Here is a 12,271-nt window from a genome sequence, read left to right as displayed (position 1 = left end):
TTAATCTACCCCAGTCTGCAAACAATACATTAATATTGTGAAGAAATAATGGCCCAATCTTCAACAAACTTAACTTAATTTACTTCTAGATAGAGAGCATCACGAGCAAAGATGATTTTCATTAAAACTGTGGTTATATCAAGACTGTTTCATGTATTGACTGCTGTCTTGGTTAGAGAGACCAAGAAAGTATTTTCCCAACGTCTGATATCTGAAATTCATATTTACTCTGAGATGAGGAATATCCTGTGTTTGAACCCTGGTCTGTGCTGAACCAGTTGATCTCCTCCATTGGTGATTGATCTATGTATGAAGGAGAACTTTATTACGTATATTAGTCCAAAATTTGTGTCTCTCTAATTATGAACTTGTGCCCTTTTTGTCCTGATAAATTTGAAGTTGTTCTGGATTTACAATAACTACTTGCATTTATATAGCACTTCAGGTGATATAGCCAAGGGACAACATGTAGATGAGGAGGGGGTAGCCCCTTAGTCTTGAAGTGAAAATGGGGACATTACAGGGGTAATGAGCAGGATGGGAGAGAGTAAAGAAAGAAAGAAATTGCATTTATATAGCGCCTTTCATGACCTCCGGATGTTCCAAAATGCTTTACAGCCAATTCATTACTTTTAAAGTGTAGTCACTGTTGTAATGTAGGGAAATATGACAGCCATTTTGCACACAGCAAGGTCCATCAAGCAGCAATAAGATAATGACCTGATCATCTGTTTTAGTGCTGTTGGTTGAGAGATACCTAGGACACCAGGAGAATTTCCCTGCTCCTCTTCGAACGGTGCCGTAGGATCTTTTACGTACACCTGAGGGCAGACAGGGCCTCAGTTAAACTTCGCTTCTGAAAGGTGTCACCTCCCACAGTGTAGCACTGTCATTATTGCACTGGATTTAAGGTTTTCCCCAAGTTTGGTATCTTCTATGAACTTGACCAGTTGCCATAGAGCTTAATAGTAAGGAATCCTTACACTACTCTTTGGGGCACCTGACTCAGCACTTATTACACCTGTAATCATGTTGCTTCCTAGCTATATAATAACTGAGACATGCTGATGATATAAACTGTTATAATTGGTTATTTTTAAATATTTGAATGTGACGAGTGCTTCTAATATGCTTAATGCTGTAGTTATGTGATGGTAAATGTGGAGGATGCCTAACCGTGAGCTAAAATGCTTTTTTGCTGCCTCTTACTGTTTTACTATACCGTCAGCTGTAGTGCACAGTTAAATTTCAAGCATTGCAATCTGTTTCTGGCACTTTTTAGGCATAAGGCACATCTTGTGCATCTTACTCTACAAATTCTCTCTTTTCTGTTCTGATTCCGAAGGAGCCTTCTTAAATGTGTTGAGGAAGAATTGCAACAACGGTAACTCAATAGTTTCAGTGGCTCCCATGTCTCCATCTACTGTAACGCTTGTGTTTTGTGGTAGATTCAGTGGTGGTTCTAGAGGTGGGTCAGGTGGACATTTTCTATCCTAAACAAGGGTTCATCCCAATTGGTCATATTGTGGCTGCAATTGTTTCTTCTCCCGCTTTACAAGTGACGCCTACCCAAATTTTCTATCTAGAACCGTCCTCTAGGTAGATGTGATTCGTGCTGTAATTTTGTACCAAAGAAATATTTTTTTTCAACTAAGATCTAATTGCATATATATTGTATGGCACTGGCAAAACTGGTGCATTATGGTCAACATATTACCATGACCTACCCTTCCACACCAATTAAGAAATTTAGTAATAAAAAGTTTGCCACTAAAAATACTGGAGAAGGCAACACAAGTAATACTGAGTGGTAGAATGTAAGATTGTGGTCTCAATTTTCTGTTTGTGATCCCAGTTGAACAGATCCTGAGTTAGTTATGCAGTCTCTGGGAGAGGGGCAATGAGAAAGTAAATTAATGTTAGACTTGCTCATAGCAAGATAAAATGTCATTGGCAGAAGCTTCAGGAGCAGCCTGCTTACCACCTCTTTCATAAATGGCAGGAGGTGGGGGGGAAAAGGAAGAATTGCCAAAACTGCTTTACAAAAATGTGCTGATATTTTTAATTTCCAAATTAGCAGATAGGTTCTATACAATTGCGGATTGTGCTGTAATTAGAATATGGGTTGTTAATCATCATACAGCAACTCTGCAACTCGACTTCCTAATTTTAGTGTTGGGGAGGAGTCGTAGTATGCTGTGTCTTCATCTGAGAACCATATCCCCTGTGTTCACTCACACTGAAAACTTTCCAAACAATTTAGATGAAAGTCTTCTACGGCAGGTCTTTGTTTCCATTAAGCACCATGTTTTCAGTCAATTATTATTCAATATATTATCATTTATGCATGTGAATATCATGGGAGTGTGCATGCTTTAGTAACTTCAAAGCATCTGTTCTGTTAATCTAGTTCCAAGGAGTGTATTTTTTGTAAATTTAATGTGGGATGCTAATTCACTTTTCTAGGGGGCACATAGCACACCTGGAAGAGGACTTTGACCAAGAACTGTAAGTCCTCTTGTTATACAGGTGGTTCTATAAAAGTTGTAAAATGTATGCAAATTATAACCAGCAGCATAATCTTAATACCAAAATATTTCCTCCGAACAATAAAACGTTTTTCTATTGCAAATATAATGAAGTGGTTTGAATTAAGTATCAGCGTATTAGAAATTTGTGGGGAATGGCGAACTGGTTCTTATGAAGGCTTCATGTCAGAGGTTGCATTACTTTGACATCTTCAAATAAGGCATAAGATGATGTCTTCTAGCAAGGTTTTGAATACTGTGGAAAACTTAATAGAATGCAGCCACCGTATCAGTATTTCGTTGTGCCTCAGTATAATTACATAGTATTCTTGATGTCAGCTTATCCGCTGTAGGGTGGGGAAAGAAGAATCACATGGAGTAGTTTCAGATGTAGTTTTGTGCAAGGATAAAGGGTAAACCATAGAGAGTCAAACTTGGCCATTGATGCAGTTTGACACCTGATTCAGGAGTAGCCTGGAAGCTGGTGGTCTGCCAGCCTTCTAATTACAGATTGGAGAGGGGATCCAAGCAGGGGAAATGTAAATGTTTTCCCATATTCAATTTTTATTTTAGAACTAATTTGACTGAAGTTTGTTTAGCTGAACTTTTGTTGATTGTGCTTCTGATGTGTTGTATAAAATTTTGTTGGTGTATTTTTATCTTAGTAACTTTTTAATATTTTCATGTACTTTTTAAGCTGTATTATTTTTGAACTTTGTTAAACAATTTGCCTGTTTTCCATAAGGTCAACACTTAAGCGAGCGGTTCCACCTCCGCTTCCACCAAAGGTGAGTAATCTTCAAATGAACTCTGTCTTAATTACAGTAAAACTGCTTTTTTTAACTTGCTGGTTAACTTTTTTTCATACTGCATATAGTGTTAAAGGAGAATATGGGTAAGTACATTTGTGAATAGTTAATTGCTACGGCAGGTAATTTGTCACACCCTCCCACCCCTCAACAAATTGTGATTTTTGTAATGCTTGAATTTCTTCTCCCCCCTGCCCCCAGCTGATATAAACTTTTTTTTAATTTCTACTTTTGTGGAAATTAAAAAAAAAAAAAAAAATCAAATTTGGTTGTTTAATTGTGCCTTTTAGGATAATAAACACTTAGTGCAGTATTACAGTTTCAGCTTTAGCGTGGCTGCAGTCAAAAAAAATTCCAACACAAAAGCAAAATACTGCAAATGCTGGTACTGTAATCCAAAATAAAAACGGAAAAAGCTGGCAGGCTGTCATGTTTACGCTTAAGGTACAATGTAATGAGTGCATTTGTTGATTGCTTAAGGGTCATCTTTAGGGCCACCACCATTACTGTACTATATCAGCTGTAGCCAAATTTCCTGTGACGAATCACTAGCCTTGGTAATTGTCCACAAAGCTTCTCCAAATTAGAAGGAAAAAGTGTAAAAAAGCAGAAAACGCTGGAAAAACTCAGCAGGTCAGGCAACATCTGTGGAGAGAGAAACAAAGTGACTGTTTCGGGTCGAAACCCTTCTTCAGAACTGAACTGTTACTTTGGATTTCCAGCATCCGCAGTATTTTGCTATCGTATAAGGAAAAAGTGTATATGCATTTTAACATAGAAACATAGAAGATAGGAGCAGGAGTAGGCCATTCGGCCCCTCGAGCCTGCTCCACCATTCAATGTGATCATGGCTGATCATCCAAAGTCAATACCCTGTCCCTGCTTTCTCCCCATATCCCTTGATCCCTTTAGCCTTAAGAAATATATCCAACTCCTTCTTGAATATATTTAATGAATTGGCCTCTACTGCCTTCTGTGGTAGAGAATTCCACAGGTTCACCACTCTGGGTGAAGAAATTCCTCCTCATTTCTGTCCTAAATGACATACCCTTTATCCTTGGACTGTGTCCCCCTGATTCTGGACTCCCCGACCATCGGGAACATCCTGCATCTTAGTCTGTCCAGTCCTGTCAGAATTTTATAAGTTTCAATGAGAACCCCTCTCATTCTTCTAAACTCCAGCGAGTACAAGCCCAATCGACCCAATCTCTCCTCATATGTCATTCCTGCCATCCCAGGAATCAGCCTGGTGAATCTTCGCTGAACTCTTTCCATGGCAAGAACATCCTTCCTCAGATAAGGCGACCAAAACTGCACACAATACTCAAGGTGCGGTCTCACCAAGGCCCTGTACAACTGCAGCAAGACATCCTTGTTCCTGTACTCAAAGCCTCTCGCTACGAAGGCCAACATACCATTTGCCTTCTTAACCGCCTGCTGCACCTGCATGCTTACCTTCAGCGACTGGTGCACAAGGACACCCAGGTCTCGTTGCACTTCCCCTTCGCCCAATCTATTGCCATTCAGATAAAAATCTGCCTTCCTGTTTTTGCCACCAAAGTGCACAACCTCACATTTATCCACGTTATATTGCATCTGCCATGCTTCTGCCCAATCACCCAACCTGTCCAAATTATCCTGGAGTTTCTCGGCATCCTCCTCACAGCACACACGCCCACCTAGCTTTGTGTCGTCTGCAAATTTGGAGATATTACATCTAGTTCCCTCGTCTAGATCATTAATATATATTGTGAATAGCTGGGGTCCAAGGACCGGACCAATAACACAATTATTGTTTACAGGGCTTCTGCGTGGAGCCCTGAAACCTCCATGTTGATTCACTGGCTAAATGCACTGGAATGACATCAGCCAGGAAACCCTCCTCAGCTTCCAACATATTTAGATAACAGCCAGGTAATTAATAGTGCAAAGCATTTTGAGATGTTTGTGACCTGAGGGGGGAAATACGATATCGATGCATTTATTTCTTTGCTTTACAGAACAGGAACCTTCCTTTGATAGTCAGCTAGAGATTTCCTTCCCCCACCCCCCCCCCCCCCATACCCCCACCCTCCCTTCAAGTATTGGCCATTTAAAAAAAAAAAAACTCTGCCCCAACTGCTCTGAGACTCCAAAGGAAGATTCCACATTCTCTGAAGATTCACCTCGGCCAGTCTGCTTACGACAGAATAACTGAGTTAGAAACTTATAGAAAAGCAAAATACTGCGGATGCTGGAAATCTGAAATAAAAAACTTATAGGTTCTTCTACAGACCTGTAAACAATATTTCTGCCAAAGTAAAAGACAATTTTTTTTTAAGATACTCGCATTGTTCCTCTGTAGCTTTGGCATTGATAGTTTTACCTTTTCCTTTAATGTAACCCTGCAATTCAAGAAAGGAGTGAGAAAGAAAACCAGGAACTATAGACCAGTTATCCTGACATCATTAGTAGGGAAAATATTAGAATCTATTATTAGGGGCATGGTAACAGGGCACTTAGAAAATCATAATGAGGCAGAAATTCCGTTCCCTACAGGTGTGTACGTGCTGTGTACTCACCCGTAGAGCCAACCGAAATGCCGGTTTTAGGCATGCACTGTGCATGTGCTGGAAACCGGCATTTCCGATCTGTCAAGAAAGCTCTTGACAGATCCTCCACCTGCTCGGGAGCAGGGCCTCTGTGGATGGAGAGTTCTGTTTTTTGGAGACCCTCCACCTGCAAAAAAAAAAACACTTACAATTCTTGCACCTGGTAAAAGCAAGGCGTAAGGCCTGCTTTTACCAGGATAAGAGTTGAAAAAAGTTGTTTAAAAAAAAAAATTTAAAAAAAATTCCAGCAATGGAACTCTGCGCCTCCTGGGAGCACTCTGGTCTAGGCGCAGATTTTTCCAGATCGCAGCCCTTCGCCTGCAGGAGGCCTGCGAACAGAATTTCTGGGCCAATATGATTGGGCAGTGTCAACATGGATTTATGAAAGGGAAATAGTGTTTGACATCTGTTATTTTCAGGTAACTAGCAAGGTAGATGAGGGGGAACCAATGGATGTAGTGTATTTGGAATTTTCAAAAACCATTCGATAAGGTGCCACACAAGAAGTTATTGCACAAAATTAAGGCTCATGGGATTGGGGATAATATATTGGTGTGGATAGAGGATTGGTTAACAGACAGAAAACAGAGTAGGGATAAATGGGTCATTTTTGGGTCGATGGGTTATAACTAGTGGGTACCACAAGGATCAGTGCTTGGGCCTCAGCTATTTACAATCGATATCCGTGACAGATGAGGGGACCGAGTGTAATGTATCCAAGTTTGTTGCCGATACAAAGCTAGGTGGGAAAGTAAGCTATGAGGAGGACGCAAAGGGATATAGACAGGTTAAGTGAGTGAGCAAGAACATGGCAGTTGTAATATGTGAAGTTATCCACTTTGGTAGGTAAAATAGAAAAGCAGAATTTTTTTAAATAGTGAAGGATTGGGAAATGTTGGTATTTAGAGGGACCTGGGTGTCCCTTGTACATGAATCACAAAGTTAACATGCAGGTACAGCAAGCAATTAGGAAAGAAAAAGTTATGTTGGCCTTTATTGCAAGCGGAAATCAAAAGGTATGTTAGCCTTTATTGCAAGGGGGTTTTGGAGTACAAGAGGAAGGAAGCCTTACTGCAATTATATAGGGCAATGGTGATACCATGCCTGGAGTATGGTGTAGTCTTGATCTCCTTACCTAAGGAAGGATATACTTGCCTTAGAGGGAATGCGACGGACATTCACTAGACTGATTGTCCTATGAGGAGAGAGTGAGTAGACGAGGCCTATATTCCCTAGAGTTTAGAAGAATGAGGGGTGATCTTATTGAAACATATAAAATTCTTAAGGGGCTTCACAGGGTAGATGCTGGGAGGATGTTTCCCCTGGCTGGGGAGTGTAGAACTAGGGATCACAGTGTCTGAATAAGGGGTCAGCCATTTAGGACTGAGATGAGTAAGTTCTTTACTCAAAGGGTTGTGAATCTTTGGAATTCTCTACCCCAGGGAGCTGTGGATGCTCAGTCGCTGAGTATATTCAAGACACAGATCAATAGAGTTTTGGATACTAAGGAAACCAACGGATATAGGGATAGTGCGATAGAAGATCAACCATCATCTTATTGAATGGCAGAGCAGGCTTGAAGGGCTGAATGGCCTACTCCTGCTCTTATGTTCTTATACCAGCATTGTGAAAACTTGATCAGTTTTCATTGACTACTTTTGGTTCTATAGAATTGAAAATGTATAATAGGTTTATTTTTCATTGGCTTCATCAATAATCCTGACACTTTAAAAAATGCAGTGGCCGGAACTTTCCACTTCAGGGGTGTAAAACTGGTGGTATCGAATTTGCTGCCTGTTGGACACCACACCCGATTTTCCTTTCCACTGATTTCAGTGGGCCAATCTAATACCGCTAGTTTTCTAACAGTTTGCCACAGCACATTCTTGATTAACTGTTATTCATAGTTTTTCTATTTGGAAATGTATTTGAGTAAGAAAATGAACCAGCTAAAGCTGCAACTTTCTTATTGAAACCAGTTTGTACTGTTTCAGCCAAGAGTGCATAGTGCTTCTGATGTTCCAGATGAAGAGAGATCACAGACAGTCAAGAGGCAGCCTTGTACCGAAAATGGGCCATCAGCTGTGCCAAGAAGACAGAGCACTCCAACATCGCTGTATCAATCGGAGGTTCTTGAAACATCGCTTCCCAGTAGCCTTAGTAGCCCTGGATTGCTTGATACCAGAGCCAATGACTTGGGTAATGAAATTAAATGCGGAATGGGTGTTTAATATACTGGAGATTGTAGAGCAGTTTGCATACACATTTCTCCCACAATATCTTGCCTCCCCAAAGCCACACAACAACAACTTGTATACAACTTTAACACAGTAAAATGTGCCAAGGCGCTTCACAGGAGTGTTATAAAACAAAATTTGACACCGAGCCACATAAGGAGAAATTAGGGCAGATGACCAGATGCTTGGTCAGAGGTAGGTTTTAAGGAGCATCTTAAAGGAGAGGTTTAGGGAGGGAATTCCAGAGCTTAAGGCCTTGTTGGGCATTGGAATAGTCAAGTCTAGAGGTAACAAAGGCATGGATAAGGGTTTCAGCAGCAGATAAGCTGAGGCAGGGGCGGAGTCAGGCGATATTACAGAGGTGGAAATAGGCGGTCAGAAGCTCTTTTCAATGTGGCGAACAGTCTGACTCAGCCTCAGATGGATGCTCGGGAGAGGGATGGAGTCGGCGGCTAGGAAACCTAGTTTGTGGCGGGGATTGAAGACAATGACTTCGGTCTTCCCAATATTTAGTTGGAGGAATTTTCTACTCATCCAGTACTGGATGTCGGACAAGCAGTCTAACAATTTAGAGACAGTGGAGGGGTTGAGAGAAGTGGTGGTGACGTAGAGCTGGGTGTCGTCTGTACCTGAGGAAACTGACACTGTTTTCAGATAATGTCGAGGGGCAGCATGTAGATGAGAAATAGAAGGGGGCCAAGGATAGATCCTTGAGGGACACCAGAGGTAACAATGTGGGAGCGGGAAGAGAAGCCATTACATGTGATTCTCTGGCTACGATTAGACAGATAATGGAACCAGGCGAGTGCAGTCCCACCCAGCGTGAACGTCTGGAGAATCGTTGGAGGAGGATGATGGAGTGGTCAACTGTGTCAAAGGCTGCAGTCTGGGTGAGGACGACTATTTCACAGTCAGATAGGTTGTCATTTGTGACTTTGATAAGAGCTGTTTCGGCACTGTGGCAGGGGCTGATTGGAGGGATTCAAACATGGAGTTCTGGGAAAGATGGGCACAGATTTGTGAGGCGACAACACGTTCAAGGACTGTGCGATGGCTTTACACTATTAAGGTCTCTCCCATTCAAGCTTCAAGCTCTTGAACCCCCTTCTCTTTGAGCATTTTCAATTGGAAATTCTGTTCAGGATTGCACAGCAGCTAGGACCTAGTAATTGGATCTCTAGTACACAACAGAGCCTAACATGACTGACATCTGATTGAAAAGTAAAAGAGGGAGCAGCGCACACAGAGATTGCTCTCCCTAGAAAGGAAGAGCACAATTCAAATACCTTGAAGTTACGAATCAAATAACACTTTTGAGTTAGGATAGCTATGGAAACTATGGTGCATTTTATCAGAATGTATAGAGTAAAAGGGTCAAAGTCAATAATATAATTAATATTGCATGTGAAGCAGGTCTAATAGGTCCAGTGACCACTTCTCAATCAGCGGGGATTCAAATATCACCTGTGCTGAGATTGTCCCATAATGCACATTCTCTGGCTATGCAAGGCTGCATTGGTGGCTCTTGTTCTTGGCCAGCCCATCCTCCTCCTGTCCCCGATATCTCCGTTCCTTCATCGTTGCGGTGTCAAAATCATGGAACTCCCTACCTAACGGCACTGTGGGAGTACCTTCACCACATGGTTGAAGAAGATGGCTCACCACCCTCTTGAGGGCAATTAGGGATGGGCAGTAAATGCTGGCCTTGCCAGCGACACTCTCATCCAGTGAATGATTTTTTTTATTTTTATTTTTTTTAAATGTGCACCCCACCCCCCCACCCACAGTTTGGAAACTTCTGATATAAAATATACAATGGTATAATGAAACCAGGGACATTTGTATTTGTGATCTGAGTGAAGGACAGCAGAACTATCTATTTTATTTATAAAAAAACATTTTTGTGGGATATGACTGGCTGTCAATAACTCTAGGGTCAATCTGTGTTGCATTACATTTATAGAAGCAGCTACATCAATAGAAAGCTATTGAGATATTATGATGCTTAATATATTGAATAACCAGAAATATTTATTTAAAATGGATTATAAGGAATTAATGTAGATGTTGCTAAACCCTATTCAGTTTAGGATAGGTGTCCAAGCTTTAGGTCTCTGGGCCGCATAGATCCCTGGAGCTTTGTGGGCCAGAAGTGAAGTTTAAATCCACTGAGGCAGAAATTCCGTTCCTACGGGTGTGTACGCGCTGTGCACTCGCCCGTAGGGCCAACAGAAATGCCGGTTTGAGGCCTGCGAACGGAATTTCTGGGCCATTATCTTGTTCTGCTTAACATTTATCCAACAGTGCTTAAATAAAAATCTCTTTCCAAGCCTCTAGGCCCACAAAATTAACACAGGATAGAACCAGTGAGTAAGCATTAAAAAGTGCAACTAGGACTGAGTTGCCTGTGTTTCAAGGGCTGCATTTTCAGGGCTTGCCATGGGTTGCATTTTGGACACCTGTAGGTTAGGATTGCCAAGAACAACCGTTCAGTTTGTAATTTTCAGTTTGGATAGCAATGGTTTCTTGGTTGTTAGAATTGTAGTCTTTGTCACTGTCACAAGTAGCCCACTTTGAATAAAGTAGTTTCTTAATTTAAACTTTTTCAATCTTTACATTGCTGAATTTATATATCAAGTAGATTTAGAAGATAGTTTTAAAAACATGGATAATTGTGTAATTTTAAAATGTAACTTGTATGTCATCTGAGGTATTTTGAAAATTGCCTTGACATTGTATGGTTTTCCTAATGTATACTATAACATTTTCAAGCTGCTGCTGTAAGTTTTTTTTATTGTTTAATACAATTATATACAGCTATTAGTAATGGCTGTGTACATGAATAGCCTTGGGGAAGTGGAGTGGGGACAGCCTGCTTTCATGTGTGGAGCTAGTTTAGGATACAATTGCTGAATTTTTTGATCATTTTAGATTTCAGTTGCCTTTAGAATGATTGATTAGTGCTGGTTGCAGTAAAATGTTCTGTATTTGTTCAGATGTTGCAGAAGGCTCTTCAAACTTAAATGGTGAAAGTTCTGAGCATCCTCCGGCATTACCTCGAAGAAAAGAAAAGAGAGAATTTCCTGTATGTTCTTTTCTAATTGTTAAATCATTTTATTAAATGAATGCATCTCTGCAGCAACATTTATAAATCTATCTTTTGGCTATTTGTTATTTTTATAGTACCCTATAAATGTATCCTGGGTTTCACGTGAATCAATTTTTAAGGATTCTTTCAGTTTCTTTTGAAGTCAATGTGATCTTTCTGCTGGTTGAAACATATCCGCATGGCCTAAGTAAAGAACACCAATTCCTCCTGTTAAGAGTTTCCCCTTTACTCCTTATAAGAATACTTTTTCATGACTTATTAAAATATGAATGTGTTTCTTAATCCTCCATCGCTTGCCAAATGTTTGGATCAGATGGAGTGACTCGCACAATAGTGAGCCTATTACATCGATTGCTATACTATTTCCATCTTGACAAACCGGGAGTACAGACGGCTTGAAATCTCCAGCTACAATCTGTTTAGCCTTCCACATATAAAATGGCAGCCTCAGTGGATTTCATATGTTGGATTCAAGTGATTATAGTGTGTAGTGTTTGCCTTGATGCATATTGTGTTGTACCTACATAAATAACAATTTAACTTTTGAATGTTTTTCAAAATTGGAATTCTTCTTTTGTAGAAGCCAGCAATCAATGGCCTTCCTCCAACTCCAAAAGTCCATGTAAGTAAAATATTTTTTTGCAGGCTTAATTCCCAGCCCTTAAAATTATACTAAGATACTAGCCTATGAACACTAACTGTATTTGTCTGAATTTCCCCCACTATTACTTTAGTGCAGTTGTTAAGCCATTTTTATAAGTTGGTTACTGACTCCACTAGTGTGCCATGGCATAATTTATGGGCTGTTAATTCGGGACCCTCCTTTTTATGTATGTATGTTATAGTTAGCAATGTAACGCCTAACATCCAGTGTCAACATCAAGCATCCCCAGGTACATGGCAAACAGCTGTAGAGTCGAGTTCACCATTCACCAAAGAAATGTCTTTGTCTCAGAAGACCACCCTTCACTATCAATGTTCATTTTTCTTTTCTCCA

At 40.5% G+C, this 12,271-nt stretch overlaps 1 protein-coding gene across 6 annotated transcripts in view; it reads left to right on the top strand.

The window, feature by feature from the left end:
- map4k5 (mitogen-activated protein kinase kinase kinase kinase 5) overlaps positions 1–12,271 on the top strand; it is a 204,776-nt gene that overhangs the window by 150,399 nt on the left and 42,106 nt on the right. For 3 of the 6 annotated variants that reach the window (XM_086003138.1, XM_086003142.1, XM_086003143.1), the window contains 6 exons: positions 1,346–1,384; positions 2,467–2,508; positions 3,274–3,316; positions 7,908–8,127; positions 11,162–11,250; positions 11,855–11,896. In XM_086003138.1, coding sequence (XP_085859264.1) covers positions 1,346–1,384; positions 2,467–2,508; positions 3,274–3,316; positions 7,908–8,127; positions 11,162–11,250; positions 11,855–11,896 — 475 coding nt within the window. The remainder of the gene's footprint in view (positions 1–1,345; positions 1,385–2,466; positions 2,509–3,273; positions 3,317–7,907; positions 8,128–11,161; positions 11,251–11,854; positions 11,897–12,271) is intronic. The other 3 variants (XM_086003139.1, XM_086003140.1, XM_086003141.1) reach the window with 3 other exon arrangements.

This window comes from Somniosus microcephalus, chromosome 12 (genome assembly GCF_052327205.1).
Source record: "Somniosus microcephalus isolate GS21.2 chromosome 12, FLI_Smic_1.0, whole genome shotgun sequence".
In the NCBI taxonomy this organism is placed as follows: Eukaryota; Metazoa; Chordata; class Chondrichthyes; order Squaliformes; family Somniosidae; genus Somniosus; species Somniosus microcephalus.
This window is presented reverse-complemented; position numbering and strand designations above follow the sequence as displayed.